This window comes from Prionailurus viverrinus, chromosome B1, assembly GCF_022837055.1.
Source record: "Prionailurus viverrinus isolate Anna chromosome B1, UM_Priviv_1.0, whole genome shotgun sequence".
Taxonomy (NCBI): domain Eukaryota; kingdom Metazoa; phylum Chordata; class Mammalia; order Carnivora; family Felidae; genus Prionailurus; species Prionailurus viverrinus.
In genome coordinates, this window is record NC_062564.1 from 142,280,146 (window position 1) to 142,299,264 (window position 19,119).

Genomic DNA, 19,119 nt, shown 5'->3' on the forward strand with positions numbered 1-19,119 from the left:
TTTAAAAAAAGTGAAGGATGACTTTTAAGAGTTTAATTTCTCTGGATTTTGTCAAAAGGGTAATAAAATTTAATTTTTTATTTCTCCTGGGGGATTTGATGATGTGAAAAGACTTTCATCTAGGGCAGTGGTTGGTCTTGGGAAGGCAGAATTTGCCTTAACAGAAGCTAATCTCCTCTCCATGAGGGACAGCCACACTTCTGTTAGGGATAGGCTTATTAGTTAAGCCCAAAAGTAAGAAATCTAAAGGATGAAGACAGATGGCAGGGGCCTACCTTTCCTCTGACTATAGTTCCACATTTTCATTTTTCCCCATGGGTGAAGAGTAGCTTACCCAAATGGGAAAGGAATGGACTATGTATGGTTCAGCCCCTTCTGTGCTTTCTGGCAGAGCTCCTTGTCCTGAGCACATGCTCATTCTGGTCTGTTCACCTATCATAACTTCACTGGGGCAGGATCTGTCCCTACAGACAGTGCTTGTCTGTCCAGTTCTGCCTGTACATGAGAGGGCGCACTCAACCCAGTGACTGAGATTACATGCACACCATGTTCTCCAGCACAACTCTGTCATACCAATGCTGACACATTCATCCCCATCTGTCTGACCACAGTGTCTCTCTCTCAATTGGTCTTAAATTCAGAACAGGGGAGCAAAGGTATGAATAACTGTCACTCCTTAAATCCTCAACAAGTATATGCAGACAAAACTTCAGAGCTTTGAAGATAAGTCAACAATTAGATAACAACAGCATCACTCAAAAGATCATTTACTATACATCTTACCTTGATTTGGATGCAGAGGTAAAGTGATATTATATATAATCTTTCCGCTTGGTCTCTCAGAGTTTACAAAAGAGAGGGAATGAGGCTGAATCACAGTCAGGCCATCTTCCCGAGCCTAAACAAAGTTTAAGGAGGAAGAAGAACAAATGGTGTGATGAAAACAAAAGCCAGAGGGGGAAAAAAAACCTTATTAAAAAAGCAAAAGGAAAAAGCAAAACAAACAAACAAACAAACAAAACAAAACAAAGGATCTCATTTTGGGCTTTTAAATTAATCACACACAGCAAAATTTTCTATGAAAGTTCAGAAGAAGGATGTGGTATCTTGCACTGCAGATCTGTCTTGGCGTTAAGAACCTCCCAGGGTTATAGAACCTTCTTCTAGTTCTCTTGTACCCCAACTGTCCTCTCCCCTGCACTCTGCCAGGTTTGTGTCGGTGCATGCTGTAGGAGTCTCAATATGATCACTTTTCCCTAGTTTTGGAACTCATAGTGGTACATATTTGAAAATGGGGACACCTGGGTGGCTCAGTCCATTAAGCATTTGACTCTTGATTTTGGTTCAAGTCATGATCTCATGGTTTGTGAGATCAACCCCACGTTTGGGCTTTGCACTGACAGCACAGAGTCTACTTGGGATTCTCTCTCTCCTTTCTCTGTGCCTCTCCTCTGTGTGTGCATGCACACACACATTCTCATTCTCTCTCTCTCTCTCTCTCTCTCAAAATAAACAAAAGAAAAAAAAAGAAAATGAGCCATCACAACTGGCTACTCTGCTATTCTGCTCTTCACAGCTGGGTCACTACATCTTTGCTCCTCTAATTTAATGAGCTAAGGTTGTATCTGGTAAGAAGCCCTCCCTAATCCCCCCCAGCTTTGCTAATGGGAACTGTGACCCAAACATCCATCCTTCCTTCCTTCCTTCCTTCCTTCCTTCCTTTTTCTTCCCTTTTCTCCCTCCCACTCTCCCTCCCTCTCCCTCCCTTCCCTTCCCTTCCCTTCCCTTCCCTTCCCTTCCCTTCCCTTCCCTTCCCTTCCCTTTCCCTCCCCTCCCCTCTCCTTCCTTCCTTCCTTCCTTCCTTCCTTCCTTCCTTCCTTCCTTCTTTCCTTCCAACAGTGGTAGCTTCAAAGGCCCAAAGATGAACTCACCTCAGACACCAAAGGAGTCTCATTATTTGAATTCAGAGATTTAACAATTATCTATTAAAGCACATAAAAATAGTCAATGTTTTCTTTGTCTCCATTGCACTATTCAAAAGAACTAGCTATTGCTTTTGGGGTATTTCTCAATACCCAATAAAGGGGTCGAGCAAAATTAATCAAAAGGCCAATGTGTACATATTTTTTACTGTCCATTCACCTGTGTACAGCCATAACCCATCAATAGTGACAACGCTCAAAAAAAGAAAAAAGGGAAAAGAAAGAGATTTTGAATCTCATGACCAGGTATAACAGTGAGTTGGGGACAGCAGCAAAAACACAGAGTACAGATGAGAAAAGGGAAAAGTGTGTGAGCATGGGCCCCTTGCCTGGGTCACATATGCTGTTAACAAAAGAGAACAAAAATATCCGGCTCATTGCAGGCTCTTCCTAACTGACCCCTGAAGGGTTAGAGTTTGACATGCTCTCCTGCTCTTTGAAGCTCTGCTTCTTAAAGAAGGAATTTCCCCATTTAGGAAAGGATTAAGTAGGGCTCAGTAATTCTCATGGAGGAGGGCGTGGTAGTCTTCCTTTTAACCGTGAAAAGATTGAAGGTTGCAGTTGCTTTGTAAGTGTCCTGAAGGCACGCATGTCCTGGGGAGAGGCAGCTTTGCAGGTTAGGACAACCCTCCTAGAGTAAAGAGTCATATTTCAGGCCACTGCTCAGGTCTGGAATGTAATGAGCAAGGAAAATAAGAATTACAAATAGCAGCTGGTCTCTCACCCTAAAATAAAACAAGTAAGGACAACAAATTAAAAATATATGCCCCATGTAAGGTGTTTACAGCCCATGCCTGTGTGCACACACCCATAAATGTATACATGTGTGGGCGCAGCAACATGGGCACAGAAGTGTAGACTCAGCACATTGTTCAGTACTATTTGCCACCTTTTAATCTCAAAACCATCAGGATAACTGAATGTTCTCAGAGTAGTAGGAGATATTTTTGAAAATCTAGATGTCCCTAAAATAAAGCAATAAGAAGAGGGAACGGAATAGGAGCATGGCTAAAGGGAAATATATTCCAGCCAAGATGACAGATAATTTATTATGGAATTTATTGTTACTATTTCCCTACTAATAGAAATAGGAACTAGGTAGAAAAAGGAAGAATTTGATTTTCTGAAGAAAGCAATATTGAGTCTGAGATATATCAATGTATAATCAATTTTAATATTGGCTATTTGGAATGTTCAATATTTATCAATTAAACATAGTAAGAAATGAAAGATTAAATTTTATGGAAATCATTACAGAAGGCACATTTTTATTAAGATGTCTGTCAACAAAAGAAGATTACAGAATAATGGTTTTCATAATACCCATATTGCGTCTGAATATATCTAGAATCCAATTGCTTCTCCCCACTGCCACTGCCAGCACCCTGTTGGAAGCCACAATTTCTCACCTGGATCATCACCAGGACAGCCTCCCAACTGCTCTCTTGCCCCACCTACAGTGTATTTCAACATAACAATCAGCCAGGGAAGATTAGACCCTTGCTGCCCAACACCCAGTAATGGCTCTCCATTTTGCTCTGAAAAAAAGCAAAGTCCCTACAATGGCCTGTGAGGACCTTGTAAGGTCTGCCCCAACTCCTCCCTCTGCCCCTCTCTCTGCTGCCCCCAACACACACACTTGACACATCTGTGAGTTTGACCAGATGACTGTCATTTTCACTCACTCTGCTCCAGCCATGCTGGCTACCTTGCTGTTCCTTGAACATCTAAGCACATTCCCAACTGGATGTCTCTAAACACATGGTTCCCTGGGCCTGGAATGCCTTTCCCTCAGGTGTCTGCTGGGCTATCTCCCTCACCTCCTGCAAGTCTTTCTTTAAACATCATTGTCCTAATAAAGCTCACCTCATTTAGAACTGCAACCTGGGTTTCTCCTGTTCCCACCACATTTCTGATCCCTCAACCTAGATCTATTTTTTGTTTTACCATAATACTTTCACTAACATACAACATATGAGTTACTTATTATTTTGTTTATTACTTATTGTCTATTCTCTCCTGACCTGCCAAGAGAATGGAAACTCCATGAGAACGTGGATTTTTGTTCGTTCATGGACAGATCCCAAGCACCTAGCACATGGCACATGGAAGTGCTTGATAACAATTTGTTGAGTGGATGAAAAATATCATTAGGAAAAGATTAAGCTAAGAAATAAAATAATGAAAATAGTTTTATAATAACTTAATTAAAAAATATTTTCCATGGTCTTGCAATGTCATCTAAATAGAGGGGCAAAACATTTTATTTATTTATTTTTTTTTTATTTTTCTTTAAAAAAAATTTTTTTTTTTAACGTTTATTTATTTTTGAGACAGAGAGAGACAGAGCATGAACGGGGGAGGGGCAGAGAGAGAGGGAGACACAGAATCGGAAGCAGGCTCCAGGCTCTGAGCCATCAGCCCAGAGCCCGATGCGGGGCTCGAACTCATGGACCACGAGATGGTGACCTGAGCTGAAGTCGGACGCTTAACCGACTGAGCCACCCAGGCGCCCCATGGAGGGGCAAAACATTTTAACATGTAAGTCTTAGCAAAGTATATGTGACTTAAATCTTTAAAAATCCCTAGTCAGGATTTATAAACAACATTACCATTTCAGCCTCCATTAAAAGCAAGACCACTTTCCCATGTTGACTGTCATAAAACCAAAGCAGCAATGCCCATGGCTGGCCTGAGAAATTAAGAGGATGAGATGAGTAAAATGGAGGTTTTGCAAGAAGCCATCTTCTCACATAGTTTAGTTTGGACAAAATTAATTCATTCACATATTCATGTGGCAAATATTTAGTAAGAACCTAATATGGGAAGGTACCGAGCAAAGAACTGTGGGAGATGTAAGATGAATCAGATATAGATTCTTTCCTTAAGCATTTCCGGTTTTTAGTGAGGGAAGTTCATAAATAGCTCCACTGTACAAACTGCTAAGTAGCTTGAAAGGCTCAGATAAAGCACAGTAGGAATCCCAAGGATAAAGAAAAATTTCTAGAAATTGCAGATAATGATTTTATTAGTGTTTGAAGGGTCTCAAGAAAAAACACGGACACATAAGCCCGCAGCCAGAAAACAAATACAGCATGCCTAGACTTGAGTCTACACGACAAGGGCTCAGCTGTTCCAACCGAATCCTTGCTAACCCCAATAAGAGTGGTTTTAAGAGACCTCTTGTTACAGCAATCACTGGAAACAAATGGAACTAGAAAGACTTGTTCGAGGCCTTTTTCTTAGGTCGTGACCTTGGGAAACCCAACTCTGAGTACCACAACCATTTGAAAAAAGGAAGTAAAAAATATTCTGTCTTTCACATTAAGAGATAAAAGAATTTTCTTCCCCCTTAAGAGAGGAATTGGAAATAGGATGTTCAAAGTGTGTGTATGCATGGGCATACACATATGATTAAATTATTTGAATTTGAAAGTGATATAGTTTAGGGAGTTATTAGCTATGTGAAAATAGGTCTGAAAATGATTCATTTAGTCAACAAATATTTACTAAGCAGCTACTTTCTATAAGCCATTGTGCTAGATGCTGGGGAAGATACCAAGATTAATTAGTCAAAGATTTTGCCCTTAAAGATCTTCTAAGTCAAGTAGTGGATGATTAGTTGGAAGACTGAACTGATATAAATCTATTAACTTTTTTGCTGAATCTCACACTGTGCTATGCTATTATTGGTAAATATGCGTGTTTACAGATCTCCCTGCCCAAATATGATATATATCCCAAATATACATATCTCACATGTTTATATATATATATATATATATATATATGCATGTGTGTATGTGTATGTATGTATTACATATATATAAACATACATAAATACACATACACATATATATCTTATAATATTATACATATATGTATACATCTTATATATGTATGTATGCACATACATCTGGTGGAACATCACAAACAAAATTCTAAGGATCTTATATTTGATGAAGCAGAGCATTATAGAAAGGCCACAGAACAAATTTCCATTTAGGCAGGTATTTGTTTATGTTGCTTTTTACTCTATATAATCTCCCTGGGGAATCTCAGGCCCAAGGATTAAACCACTACCCACCATTAATGATTCTCAGAGGTTTATCTCCCACCGAGAATATCTTCTGCCAGCCCTTAATAGGCACACATTTTATAAGCACATCCCAAACTGAACTCATCATATCTTCCACCTCTCCCCCTTGCCCTGAAGTCCCCATACATTCCTAATCTTTATGAATGGCATCTTTACATATTCAGCAACTGGGCTGTTTTGCTCTCTTCCTATATCTAATTAACCACTATGTCTCTAAATATCTTTTAATCTCTATTTCTTTTTTTTACCATCAACCACTTTAGGTGCACAGTATAGTAGTGTTAACTATATATGTATCATTGTGGAACAGATTTCTAGAACTTTTTCATCTTACAAAACTGAAACTCTATATCCACTGAACAAAAACAACTCCTCTTTTCCCTCTCCCTACCTCTACCCCCTCCCACCTCTGCAGGGGCAACTACCATTCCACTTTCTGTCTCAAAAAGTTTTACTACTTAAAAAATTTTTTTTTCAACGTTTATTCATTTTTGGGACAGAGAGAGACAGAGCATGAACGGGGGAGGGGCAGAGAGAGAGGGAGACACAGAATCAGAAACGGGCTCTAGGCTCTGAGCCATCAGCCCAGAGCCGGACGCAGGGCTCAAACTCACGGACCGCGAGATCGTGACCTGGCTGAAGTCGGACGCTTAACCGACTGCGCCACCCAGGCGCCCCTCAAAAAGTTTTACTACTTTAGATAGCTCATATAAGTAGAATCATATAGTATTTGTCCTTTTGTGACTGGCTTATTTCACTTCGGATAATGTCCTTAAGGTTCATACATATTGCAGCATTTCCTTCTTTAAGATTGAATAATATTCCATTGTTGTGTATACCACATTTTCTCTATGCATTTATCTGCTGGAGGGCATTTAGGATGCTTCTGCCTCTGAGCCATTAGGAATAATGCTGCAGTGTACCTGGGTGTGCCAGTGTCTCTTTGAGATCTCACTAACTGTGAATGTTCATCGCCACTGCACGTGGTACATGCCACTAACCCTTCATGTTCTAGATGACTGCAACAGCTTATTTCTTGACCAGTTTGTTCTCTGTTTGGACCCCAGGTGGGTGTTCTTTACCCTACAGCCAGAATGATCTTCCTAAATTGAAAATCTGATCATGCCCCCTCTCTGCTATGAATTCTTCAACATCCTACTTGCCCCAACAGCCTCTCAGAACAAAATGGAAACTCTTCATCTTATCTGTAAGATCCTCTATGATCTGACTCTCATTTCTTGTTTCTTTTTCACCTAGAGATTTATGCTCTGGCCAACTGAACTCTCTGTAATTCCTCAAACATGTCATGTTCTCCTGTTTCTCCAACTTTTTTCACCTGCTGCTCATCTGCCTCAAATGAATTTCCCCATATTTGCAGTCTAGATAAATGGGGTTTCAAGTAGGATGAGCAGAGCAGAAGCAACAGTATCACCCGGAAACTTGTTGGAAATGCAAAGTCGCAGCCCTGTACTAGACCTACTGAACCAGAAAACTCTGGGGTGGGCTCCAGCAATCTGTGATTTAACAAACTGTATAGGTGATCCCAATGCAGGCTGAAGTTGAGACCATGCTCTAGACATAATTTACACTTCAACCAACTCAGTTCACCTCCAAGAGGAAGCTTCGATGACCTCCCCCATGCCTTACCGAACTAGGTGTCTCCTTATTTGCTTCCATATTGTGACTCTGCTTGCATATCACATCATGGCATTTATCGCTATATTCTCATTGCTTACTTACTTGCGTGTTTTAGACTCTAATTTCCACACTGAACCTCCAATATGTTCCACAGCACTTGGGATAACTTAGGGGCCCAAAAGTGTTTATTTGAATGATTGATTGATTGGAGAGGTGGACTCCTACCCTTAAACACATATATGAATATACCATATATTTATTTAGCATATATATATATTCATAGTGTATTTACAAATATGTATAAAACTTGTGTGCTTAGATGGGTCTAAGTCACTGAATAGAAAATGTCTTTTTATCACAGATTATAAGTATATCCTATAGTAATGGCTCTCATTAATATCATAAGAATTTCAAACTGTATGTTTTAAGGGATAAAGAGTGAGCTAATCACATTTTACAGTAAACTCACCTTTGTGATATCCTAAATTACACAGGGCAGATCTAATTTACAAACATGCAACCTGAGACCCTAAAGATTAAGTAACTTGAGAAGTCTCTAGAGTCCACAACAACATAGTGGGAATGGCGCCATCTTCATTGGCTCCTGGCCCATTTTTTCCCTCTAAACTCCAAACAACAGTGCATTAGCATTTGGCAAGCAATGCATATGCACATTTTTCTTTACACTTTAGAGAAAATTCTGATCCAAGTTCCTTCAGTCAGAATGATGAATTATAGACTTTATAGTGCTGCTGAATTATGATTTCTTTAAATTATGGTTTATGGTGGAAATGCCGATACCAGCTATTCATTAAAAACTTTCTGTTTCCCCCTTTATGTCTCTGTCATGCCCCAGACCCATAATTTCTAAAACTATAGCTGCTCTCTTTGTTGTGGCTCAGGGCTGATACACTGCTTTGGGGTGTAATTATGTGGGTGCTAACTAAAATGTGAATCCTTAATGATTAATTTATAAGGTCTTATATGCTTGTGGCTCTGTCTAGAACAGGGGTTCTGGCATTACATATCCACTGGATATAGGGTTACAGTGGAGTTACTAATTGTCTGAACTAAGCTTCATGTACTAATTTAGCTGTCACCTTGCTTCAAACTTTTCCACATGCCCACACTCCTTCCTACACGGCACACGAGATCTCCTGCGATCTAGCTCACGAACCTCCACATCCTCACTACTCCTCCTCTGCCTCCCTAATTTCTCGGGTCTTACTGAACTATTTGCAGTTTACCCAACCATCATACTGTCTTTCACCACTATGTCTTTGCATGTGCTGTTCTTAAATCTGGAAGTGTTCTTTACCATCACCTCTCCATTCCTCCCAACCTGCCCCCCAAACTTTCACTTAGATAACTGCTACTTATTTGTTTGGATTCAGCAAAGACATCACCTTCTCCAGGAAACTTTTATGATAAAAAAACAAAAACAAAAAGACTTCTAATAGGGCTTCTAAAATATAGAGTGGCAGTTTCTCCAACTCGATGGAGACATAACTGACTGAACAATTACATCCAAACGGTATTGATTAAATCTATACTACCCTGAAACTCCGTCCAACTACTGTGACCATCTGAATGCTGTAAAAAGGACAGAAGCAATGGATGGGAGGTTGAGGTGGATTCCATGTAACCTTCCTTTCGCTCTGGAATTTTAAGTTTCTTTTTCAAGTCAATGAGAAATGTGACATCAGGGCTGGTGATTGTTGGCCCCAGTGTCTGCGTTCTGAGCCAGGCATTTGCCAGATACAAAAGCAGGACACTCCTTCAAACCCATCAGCATGCCTCCTCCAAATGGAAACCACAGGCCGTCCCACCCAACTCACGGTCATATGGAGAGATGCTCCCAGAGAGAGTTTAGGTGTGTCAGGTGTCTGTGGTAAGATCGCGATGTTGAATATGCGGCTCTCCAGATGTGTGTGGGCTTCTGTGGCACTGGACACCTGAAAAGAAATGCCATGCTGGTGAGCCTCTTGTCCTCTGTTGGGCAGAGTATGTTTGTGCATGTTTGTTTTTCCTCCTTTAAACCATCTGTCTTTAAATTCTATGTGCTCTTGCATTTTCATTTTCATTTTGCTCTTCATATTTTAATATTAATGTTTTCCTGATTACAAAAAGTGTAATCATTTTAGGCAGTTCTAAAAATGCAGGGAAATCCAAATGAGAAATAAAAAAAAAATCTAGAACGTCACTAAGTAGAAAGAGTAGTTCTTAACCTATTGATGCATTTCAGGTTAATATATTTTCTATGTGCATGTGAAACTTTATATGCGATTATGTGCTCTCTAAATTTTATTTTATTTTATTTTTATATTTTATTAAAATTAAAAAAGATTTTTTTAATGTTTTTATTTATTTTTGAGTCAGAGAGAGGCAGAGCATGAGCAGGGGAGGGGCAGAGAGAGAGGGAGACACAGAATCTGAGCTGTCAGCACAGAGCCCGATGCAGGGCTCGAGTTCATGCACTGTGAGATCATGACCTGAGCTGAAGTCGGATGCTTAACTGACTGAGCCACCCAGGCGCCCCTCCAAATTTTAATGTAACATAATACTGTGATGTTTTGTTATATCATTACTCATTCTTGAAAACATAATTTTTGATAGCTACATGTCTCATTACGAGCATATTTAACACATGTTCTATATGGGACTTTTTATTCTACTTCTTCAATTTTTTCCAAGCACAGATATGTACACCTGGATTAGAAATGATAAATCTCAGCTTCATCATCATAAGGTGTAATTAGTAACAATTACAATTAGAATAGTAGTCACAAAATGGGGCGCCTGGGTGGCTCAGTTGGTTGAGCATCCGACTTCGGCTCAGGTCATGATCTCACGGCTCGTGAGTGGGAGCCCTGCGTCGGGCTGTGTGCTGACAGCTCAGAGCCTGGAGCCTGCTTCGGATCCTGTGTCTCCTTCTCTCTCTGCCCCTAACCTACTCACATTCTGTCTCTGTCTCTCTCAAAAATAAATAAACATTAAAAAAAAATTAGAATAATGGTCACAAAATCAACGTTTTCTTGCTTCAAAAATGCTAAAAAAATTATGCTTTGCCTACTCAGCTAGCTCCTCCCCTCCCCCAGTGCTTCTAAGCTGCCCCCTTAAACTCCCTCTCTCTGTTTTCTGTTCCACTTTAGGCTTGTCACAAGAGTTGCTAAGGCCTGTATGGCCACGTGTAGTTGCATTAATTCCAGATGAGAGGGGGCAGGGTTCTGTCAATTCTAAGGAAAAAGGCAGGAATGGCAGTCCTTTCTTTATGTCTTCTGAAGTTGTGCCCAACAGAAAAACCGTTTTCTCGGTATCTTGATCACATCAGATGCCTGGAGATCAAGTTTCAGAATATCTACATGTTTTCAAGAAGATACCTTATAGTGTGTCATTACAAGTAATATTAATGAAATAGCTATAATTTGCTGAGCATCTCCCATGGGCTCAGCACTATACTACCTACTTTTCAAAAGTTCTCTTACCACTTACAAAGTTGATATTATCTCCTATTTTAAGATGAGGAAATGGAAGGTCAAATAAGTTAAGCAAGATATCACAGTCATAAAGTCAATAAGGGTCAGTATTCAAACAGGTCGGAAGGTTCATGATCTTCCTACTGACCAAGATGGCTCAATTTGGAAGCTTTCAAAACTTAGAAGAGGGGAAAATATACTTTATCTCTTGAAGAAAAAGAATGGAACACTGCGCAGGTAGTGAAATGTGGACACATTACCAAGCAAGGGAATCAATTCTAGCTTCCTTAGTAAAGATATTGGTATGAAATATGTTGGTCTTTTCATACACATCCCCTAAGGCTGTTTCAACGTGCTCTGAATACACCAAAACCAGAGTCCCTTCCCATGCCCCAAATGACGCAAATGTGCGTGCTTTCTTTTCACTATGTCATGCTCTATTTTTAAATTCCACTTGCATTACATAAATCCCAAGTTTTACGTGCAAAGTAACAGATGGCATGCCTTGATGGCTCATGACAGCACATCAACATTAAAATGGAATTAAATCCATGCAACTCATTGTATTGCATTTTCTGCTTTAAAGAAAGAAAAAAGAAGGGAAGAAAGAGAAGAATCATTAGAACAGCATCTTTTTTAGTTTAATTCTTTTAGGGACACTAAAATGATGAATGAGAGAAGTTTCAGCCATTTGTTTCAGTACATAGCTACAGTGTCTGTGTCATTTCAAATCAAAATATGAGGTAAGCCTATAAAACAATGAGACTTTAAAAGCACACCCAACTTTTTTATATCCAGGAGAACATAATCTCAGAGAGTTGTTTCACGCTTGCAATAAAGATGCTGTCAGTGTTGAAAATGCACTTTTTGGAATGCCTTCAGAGGGAGTTCACAAATCATGTAAGAAAACTGAGCTTGTTACTTCATAATTGCTCCCTGTTTTAACAAAAAATAATTACTACTCTTCTTACCAGACATGACTCTGACTGACTTTTGGCTCTTTGGTTATTTTTTAAAATCAACTTCCAAAGGATGATATACTGTCACTACTGGGGATATTCTAAAGAAAATCCCATAGATTTTGAAGATCTCAAGTAGGAGTTCTAAACACATCATGAGTAAAATGTGTGAAGACTTTCCAAAGGGAACCACTTTCTGAGTAATAATGTTCAACTGGATGTCTTAAAGTCCAGTGAGTTTGTTTAAAAAAAAAAAAGAGTAACTCTTGCTTTTTTATACCCATTTAGTAACCAAGTTGGAAAAGCAATCGAATATCATTTTTTGAGGACTGCAGAGTTCCCTGGTGCTAAAAATGAAAACGTTAACTTGGGCAAAGGGCACATGAGGCTTGCTCACCCATTGGACCTTCAGTGTGCTCACTATAATCTCATTCTAATGGTTTCCAAGTTTCTTTCAATCTGCTCCCTGGAAAAGCACATCTTTTACACAATATAAATTAGGCAATAAAGATGTGTGCACCAGGCATCAGGAGGAGAATGGATGGTAATTTTAACAAGGTAAGCTATCGTGGCAGTTTATCCCCAACTGGATTCCTAGACAAAGGAAAAGTCTTAAACTCAGAGGGACTGTGACTCTGCTTTGGCTGATCACTACCACGAGTGCTTCTTTATATTTTCTCTGACACTTTCCCAAATTCCTTTCTGTACCTATGTTTAAACACTCTTTCTCAAAGTTTCTCATTCCTTTGCACTTTTATTCAATTCTTTATTTCCAAATTGCCCTTGACATAGGTTTGTCTAATTCTATTGGTCTTTCCAAAGATTCAGGTTTTGTATTCATTATCAATTCTCACATTTTATACTGAATCAATTCCTCTGCTTATCTCTATGAATTCCTTCCTTAGGTTTCCCTTGTGGTTCTCTACCTTCATTTAGCCCATTTATTTTCATGCTTTTTGCTCAATAATAAGAGCTTAAGGCCATCAATTTTCTCCTGAGTATTATTTTGTCCACATCATTTAAGTTTGGATAAGTTATTTCCTCCTCATCTTTTTAGAACTTGTAATTATTTAGGAGACTTTTAAAAATTCTAAATGGTTTGAATTTTCTGTTTACCTCTTTATTATTAATTTCTAATTATATTTGATAATTGCCAGACAACGTGCCCAGGATAATTTCTTGTTCTTTAATTTATTGACAGCCTCCTTACGGTCTGTTTGTCTTAGTTTGCTCAGGCTACTATAACAAAAACACCATAAACTGAGTGGCTTATAAACAAAAGGAATTTATTTCTTGCAGTTCTAGAGACTAGAAGTCTGGATCAGGGGGCCAGCATGGTGGGGTTCTGGGTTGCAGACCACCAACTTATTGCATACCCATGGTGGAGAGCACGGAAGGGGAGCAAGCTATCTCGTGACTCCCATAAGAGTACTAATCCCATTCATGAGAGCACAGCTCTCATGACTTCATCTAATCCTAATCACCTACCAAAGGTCTCATACCCATATACCATTGAATGGGGAGGGGGTAGGATTTCAACATATGAATCTCAGGGGGACACAAACATTTAGTCTACAGCACTGGTATGTGACCAATCTTTACCAATGATAGCAACGAACCCACACATAGTGATAGGCAGTATTGTACGTGTATGTACTAACTCATTAAATCCTCATATAGTTCTATTTTACAGATGATAAAAATGAAACACAAGGATTTTGCCAAAGTAATCTTCCCAAAGTTGTTTAGCTAGTGCAAGGTAAAACTGAAATATGAACCCACTGGGTTTGGCTGCTAAGCCTATGCTCTTATCATAAGATGGTAAATGTTCCAAAAACATTTGAAAAAAGAAATATTTTTTCCTCCATATGGCATTTTAATATTTTGAAAACATTTTTTTTCTAAACACTTCAGCCATTATCTATTATAAACTCTTTGCTGTGGAATGAGTCTGTAGAGATAGTCTAAGACTGAATCAGCAGATTAAAAAAATCTCTCAGTGCTACGAATTACATTTGTTCTTTCCCCAAACGTGATTTCCAGGCAACATAGAAAATGACCTGATTATTTAAAATAATGGTGATGAAAAATAAATTAAATAAATAAAATAAAAAAATAAAATAAAATAAAATAAAATAAAATAAAATAAAATAAAATAAAATAAAAATAATGGTGATGATTTTCCTTAGACCATCCTGACATCAGAAAAGTCAGCAGTAGAGGGTACCTGAAAGCGGAAGGAGTCACTCTGGGCTGGGACTCCCGAGTGCCTGTACCACACAATGCCTTCATTGATGTCTTGTTGGGTGAAGGTGCTGGTGGGGGTCGCTGTTCTCCCATCAGGCAGGTGCTGCCCTTCCTCTGCGGGGCTGTCTGCAGGCATATCAACCAGAAGGACCATCTCTCCTAGGAAAGCCACATCGTCAGTGAGGATCTCCCGTAAAAGTAAAAGTCAGTCAGAGCTCTCATCTCCTTTTCTACTACAATTTTTTTTCAACAGAAATTATGTACTTCTGTATTTTTATCTAAGGTGAAGGAAAGGAGGTTAACACAGAATTCAATAGACATCTTTGAATTCACCTTCACACACAGAATTCCCACTCTCTCAGCTAAAAAAAAGCTAGAAGTCATTCAAGGGCAATTCACGCATCAAGTTACTGACTTATATCAATTAAATTACATGAAATCATGAATACAGCAAACAAATATTCAAATACAGGGCATTGGATGGATTCATTCCTACCTACAACTTTCTATGTAGCAGGAAATGCTTTTTAACCAGGAGGTTTTTGATGTAAACACAATGGGAAATTTGAAAAAATTCAGAAAAATTATTATTATTATTAATTATTATTATTTATTTAAGAGAGAAAGGAGAGCATGGGTGGGGAAAGGGGCAGAGGGAGGGAGAGAGAGAGAGAGAGAGAGAGAGAGAGAGAGAGAGAGAGAGAGAGAATCTTCATGCTCATTGAGGAGCTTGATGGATGGCTTGATCCCATAAATCCTGAGATCCTGATCTGAGCCAAAATCAAGAGTTGGATGCTCAACCAACTGAGCCACCCAAGCACCCCCCAGAAAAAATTATACTTGAGAATTCTGTACAATGAAAATAAGAATAACTGACACTGGGATGCATATGGCATGCACTGCATGAAGCACATTATGTGATGGTTCAAATCCAGCTCCATGTCCAGCTGCATGAGCTTTATTAGGCCTTTATAAGCCTCTCTGTTCCTATTGGTAAAATGAAAATAATAGTATATACTTCACAGATACTTAAAAAGAATGTTAATCATCCTTATGTTATTTGATCCTTTGGAAGATGCTATTATTATCTCCATTTAAAGGAAGTTCTTTTGGCTTAGAGAAGTTCAGTAACTTGTTCAAATTCACAAATTGTACATGTTGGAGCTGAGATTTGAATCTGAAGCTCATATTCTTGGTTGTGAAACTCTTACCAGTCATGATCATGTTGTGTTCACAGTCCAATATCTATCCTCCTAAATAACTATCTCATTTCCTCCTCCATAATTCTTTAGACTTTATTAAAATTGAAGCAAGGAAACCTAAATCTAGACACACCACCACCAATCTGTTTCTATTGCTTGTTTTTCACCTGGAGCTACTATCTCCTTAAAGGGAGATTGCATACAGAGGTGCTATAGAAACAATTAAAGTTTCACAAGGATAATATGCCCTCCAGTGAAGACCAAACAGAAGAATAGATGAAATGCTGAAAACAGAAGCCATGTTTTCATGAAAATGCATCTAATAAAAATCTGAAAGAAGACTCTCTACCACTCAGTTGGTAAGAGAAGTAGAAGAGGAGCGGGGAGAGGGAGGCAGAAGGAGACGGGAAGGTTCTCTAGCAAGATACCCAGATCTTAGTACACTAAGTATGCTAGACATATGGAACAACTGAAATCACACTTTGGTTACATGAGAGGAATTTTCTTATGTGAAGGAAATATTCCTTCTAATATTTATATGCACTAAATTGAAGTTTAAAGTGAGCATAATATCCTGGATGGTGATGGAAATTCTAAAGTAAGAGAAAAACATCAATAGTCTTCTTTATAAAATCATGTGTAGAATCAACTCATTCTAGTTTCTTTTTGGTACTGTTTCTCATTTGTACCTAAGTCACAAATTCCATTAGCCATCTCTCCCCGGTTCAACCTCTGTTCATAAGATGATATCAATAAACATGCTTTTCCAGAATGTATACTGTTTATGAATGTAAGACAGTTGCAAAATATTCTGAAAGTAAATTTCTACAATGAAAATGTAGAGAGTAGAGAAACATAAAATATTCAAATGCTAATATCCTAGCAATTTTTCTTTATAATAGAAAAACTAAGCAGAATTTTTCTAACAAGTCCTAATGAAATAAGCCTATTTTTCAGATTTAAAAAAAAACTGCCATGTTATGCAGATTAACGGGAATCATAGGATATTGGCTAATTCTATTAATTTCAATTCAGTTAATAGTCATCGAGTACCTGTTAGGTGCTAGCTATCACACTAGACCCTTCAGGGATGGGGATTCAAAGATGAGCAAGATGCCATTCCTGCCCCTGAGACCAGCCTCCTTAAGCAACTGGGAGCCACTGTGAGGTTTCTGTAGGTGAATGGCACAAACTGATTTAGAACACAGAACATATACGATCAGAATACAGGGAGCCTGTGAAAGTCCTATTAAAGAGGCCAGATTTTATTTTATAAAAATGGTAAAATAGTAATTAACATTTACACAGACAGCTTGATCAATTATGAGAGGACTGAAAAATCCAGATGACTGATATGGTCCTGAACTAAGGCAACAGAAGTAAGATTGGAAAGAAATAAACAGATACAAGAGTCACTAAGTAAGTGGAAGCAACAGAACTTGACATTGTGTTGTGAAGATGAGAGATGGGGAGAGATGTGACAGGAAGGGCAGCAATGCCACCGATGGATGAGCAGGTTGGAGGGAAGTTTAACACTGGGTCTGTTGAATACAAGGTGTCTTTGTGACAAGCCCAAGAGTAGCGAGGAACAAATATCAGTATTTTGTGAGGTTCACCCCAATGAGGTGAGAGCTGTTGTGTAGCATGTCATCTCCACATTTATTATGACAAAAACAAGGAGATGACCTTAAATATATGAAAATCCAGGTTTATAAAACAGTGTAGGTTTAAAAAACAAGATATTCTGTACTTGGGATTTCCTTAATACTGAAGCCTATAGTTTAATCAAGAATTTTGAAGGGAAATTTTGATAGGTATTAAGAATTAGAATCTCATTGAATTATTGAAAATCCCATGAATTATTTTGGGATTGAGACAATTTGTATTAAAGCTTTCTTACCCGATGATAAATAACTTAGAGTTGGCAATGTGTTGGATTAAGTTGGATTTTCCCTCAAATGATACTCAAGTTACTTCATTAAAACCATCTCATTATGGGGTGCCTGGGTGGCTCAGTCAGTTAAGCATCCAACTCTTGATTTCAACTCAGGTCATGATCTCATGTGGTTTGTGATTTTGAGTTCGAAGTTGGGCTCTGCACTGACAGTGTGGAGCCTGCTTGGGATTCTCTGTCTCCACTCTCTGCCCCGCCCCCATTCACATTCATGCTTGCACGCACTCTCTCTCTCTCTCTCAAAATAAATGAATAAACATTAGAAAAGCCATCTCATTAAATTCACTTTCAAGCTTGTGAAGTAGCTAAAGGTACAAGTATTAATCAACTTGTCTAAACTAACATCTGAGAACAGTGATGAGTCTGCTGCAAGTGGTGGAACTTGAGTTCTGTATGCATTTACTACACAAGCAATTTACATTTGGCTCAGTTGCATGATCAGGTCTCCACAAAAAGTCTAAAGCTCATCTGGAACATTCTAAAGTGATGAGGGAGTATATAAGAGCTGGGGTGGCAAGAGGGTAGGGGCTCCACAAATTCATACCACTGCGACAGACGGATATAAGCAGATTGGTGTTGAGTGGGTTTCCAGTTCCCACCACCTTTTTCACTCTTGAGTGGTTGCTAACGTTAATGTGATTTGATTATTACTAATAGGGGGCTCTGGACACGCAGAAAGAGGATTATGTTCATAGGAAGAAGTTAATTAAGAGAGTTATAGTAGGAAAGGGTCACAGCCAAGCCTACATGGCATTTATCAAGCTGAAATTTAATTCAGCATTGTTCTGTTTAATACTTAAAGAGACTATTGGAATATTGGACTGTCTCTAGGAAATTAAATTTTTTGGCTTTTAATGATCAAGATAAAGGTAAAGAATTTAATACATCAAACGAGTCAAAGATTTTTAGAGCTGAAAAGGACTTAAACATTATCAAGCTTAAAATCAGTGGGTAAAAGAACACAAAGTTGAATAAGGTCTGTGGATTAATTAATAGCATTGTATCCATGTTGGCTTTCTGGTTTTGTTAATTGTTCTATTGTTCCATAAGATGTTAACATTGAAGAAAGCTAGATTAAGGGTATTCAAGGGCTCTTTGTACTATTTTTGCAGATTTTCAGTAAGTCTAAAATTATTTTAAAATAAAAAGATAAAAAATTATCTAGCCTAACCTTTTAAAGAAACCTAAGGCTCAAAGGCATTCATTTGCCTTCCTCAAGGTTATACAACTATATATAATAAAAGGCACTCCAGCTAGAACAACTATTTCATAATCGTATCAATTCTTGGTTGAATCGTGTTTTTCAATGTCTTTGTTGACACTGGAATTACTTTTGAATTGCACAAAAGTTAATTTTTCTCCCCACTACAGAAAATATATAATTTTTAAAATCCAGGGACCTGAGGAAAAAGAGATTATTATTCCTCTGCTATTTAACATGCCAAGAACGTGTTTACTTTTAATGAATATCATTTTCATCTTCATTTTCAGGTTATCTATTTAGTTCTTTTAAAAAATCTACCTGCCTATGAGGTGCCTAGGTGGCTCAGTCAGTTAAGCAT

At 38.4% G+C, this 19,119-nt stretch overlaps 1 protein-coding gene across 2 annotated transcripts in view; it reads right to left on the bottom strand.

The window, feature by feature from the left end:
- Positions 1 to 19,119, bottom strand: part of FRAS1 (Fraser extracellular matrix complex subunit 1) — a 426,783-nt gene that overhangs the window by 112,707 nt on the left and 294,957 nt on the right. For both annotated transcript variants that reach the window (XM_047855347.1, XM_047855346.1), the window contains exons 31-33: positions 14,382 to 14,560; positions 9,558 to 9,674; positions 784 to 898 (exon numbers count right to left, since the gene is read on the bottom strand). In XM_047855347.1, the coding sequence (XP_047711303.1) occupies positions 784 to 898; positions 9,558 to 9,674; positions 14,382 to 14,560 (411 nt within the window). The remainder of the gene's footprint in view (positions 1 to 783; positions 899 to 9,557; positions 9,675 to 14,381; positions 14,561 to 19,119) is intronic.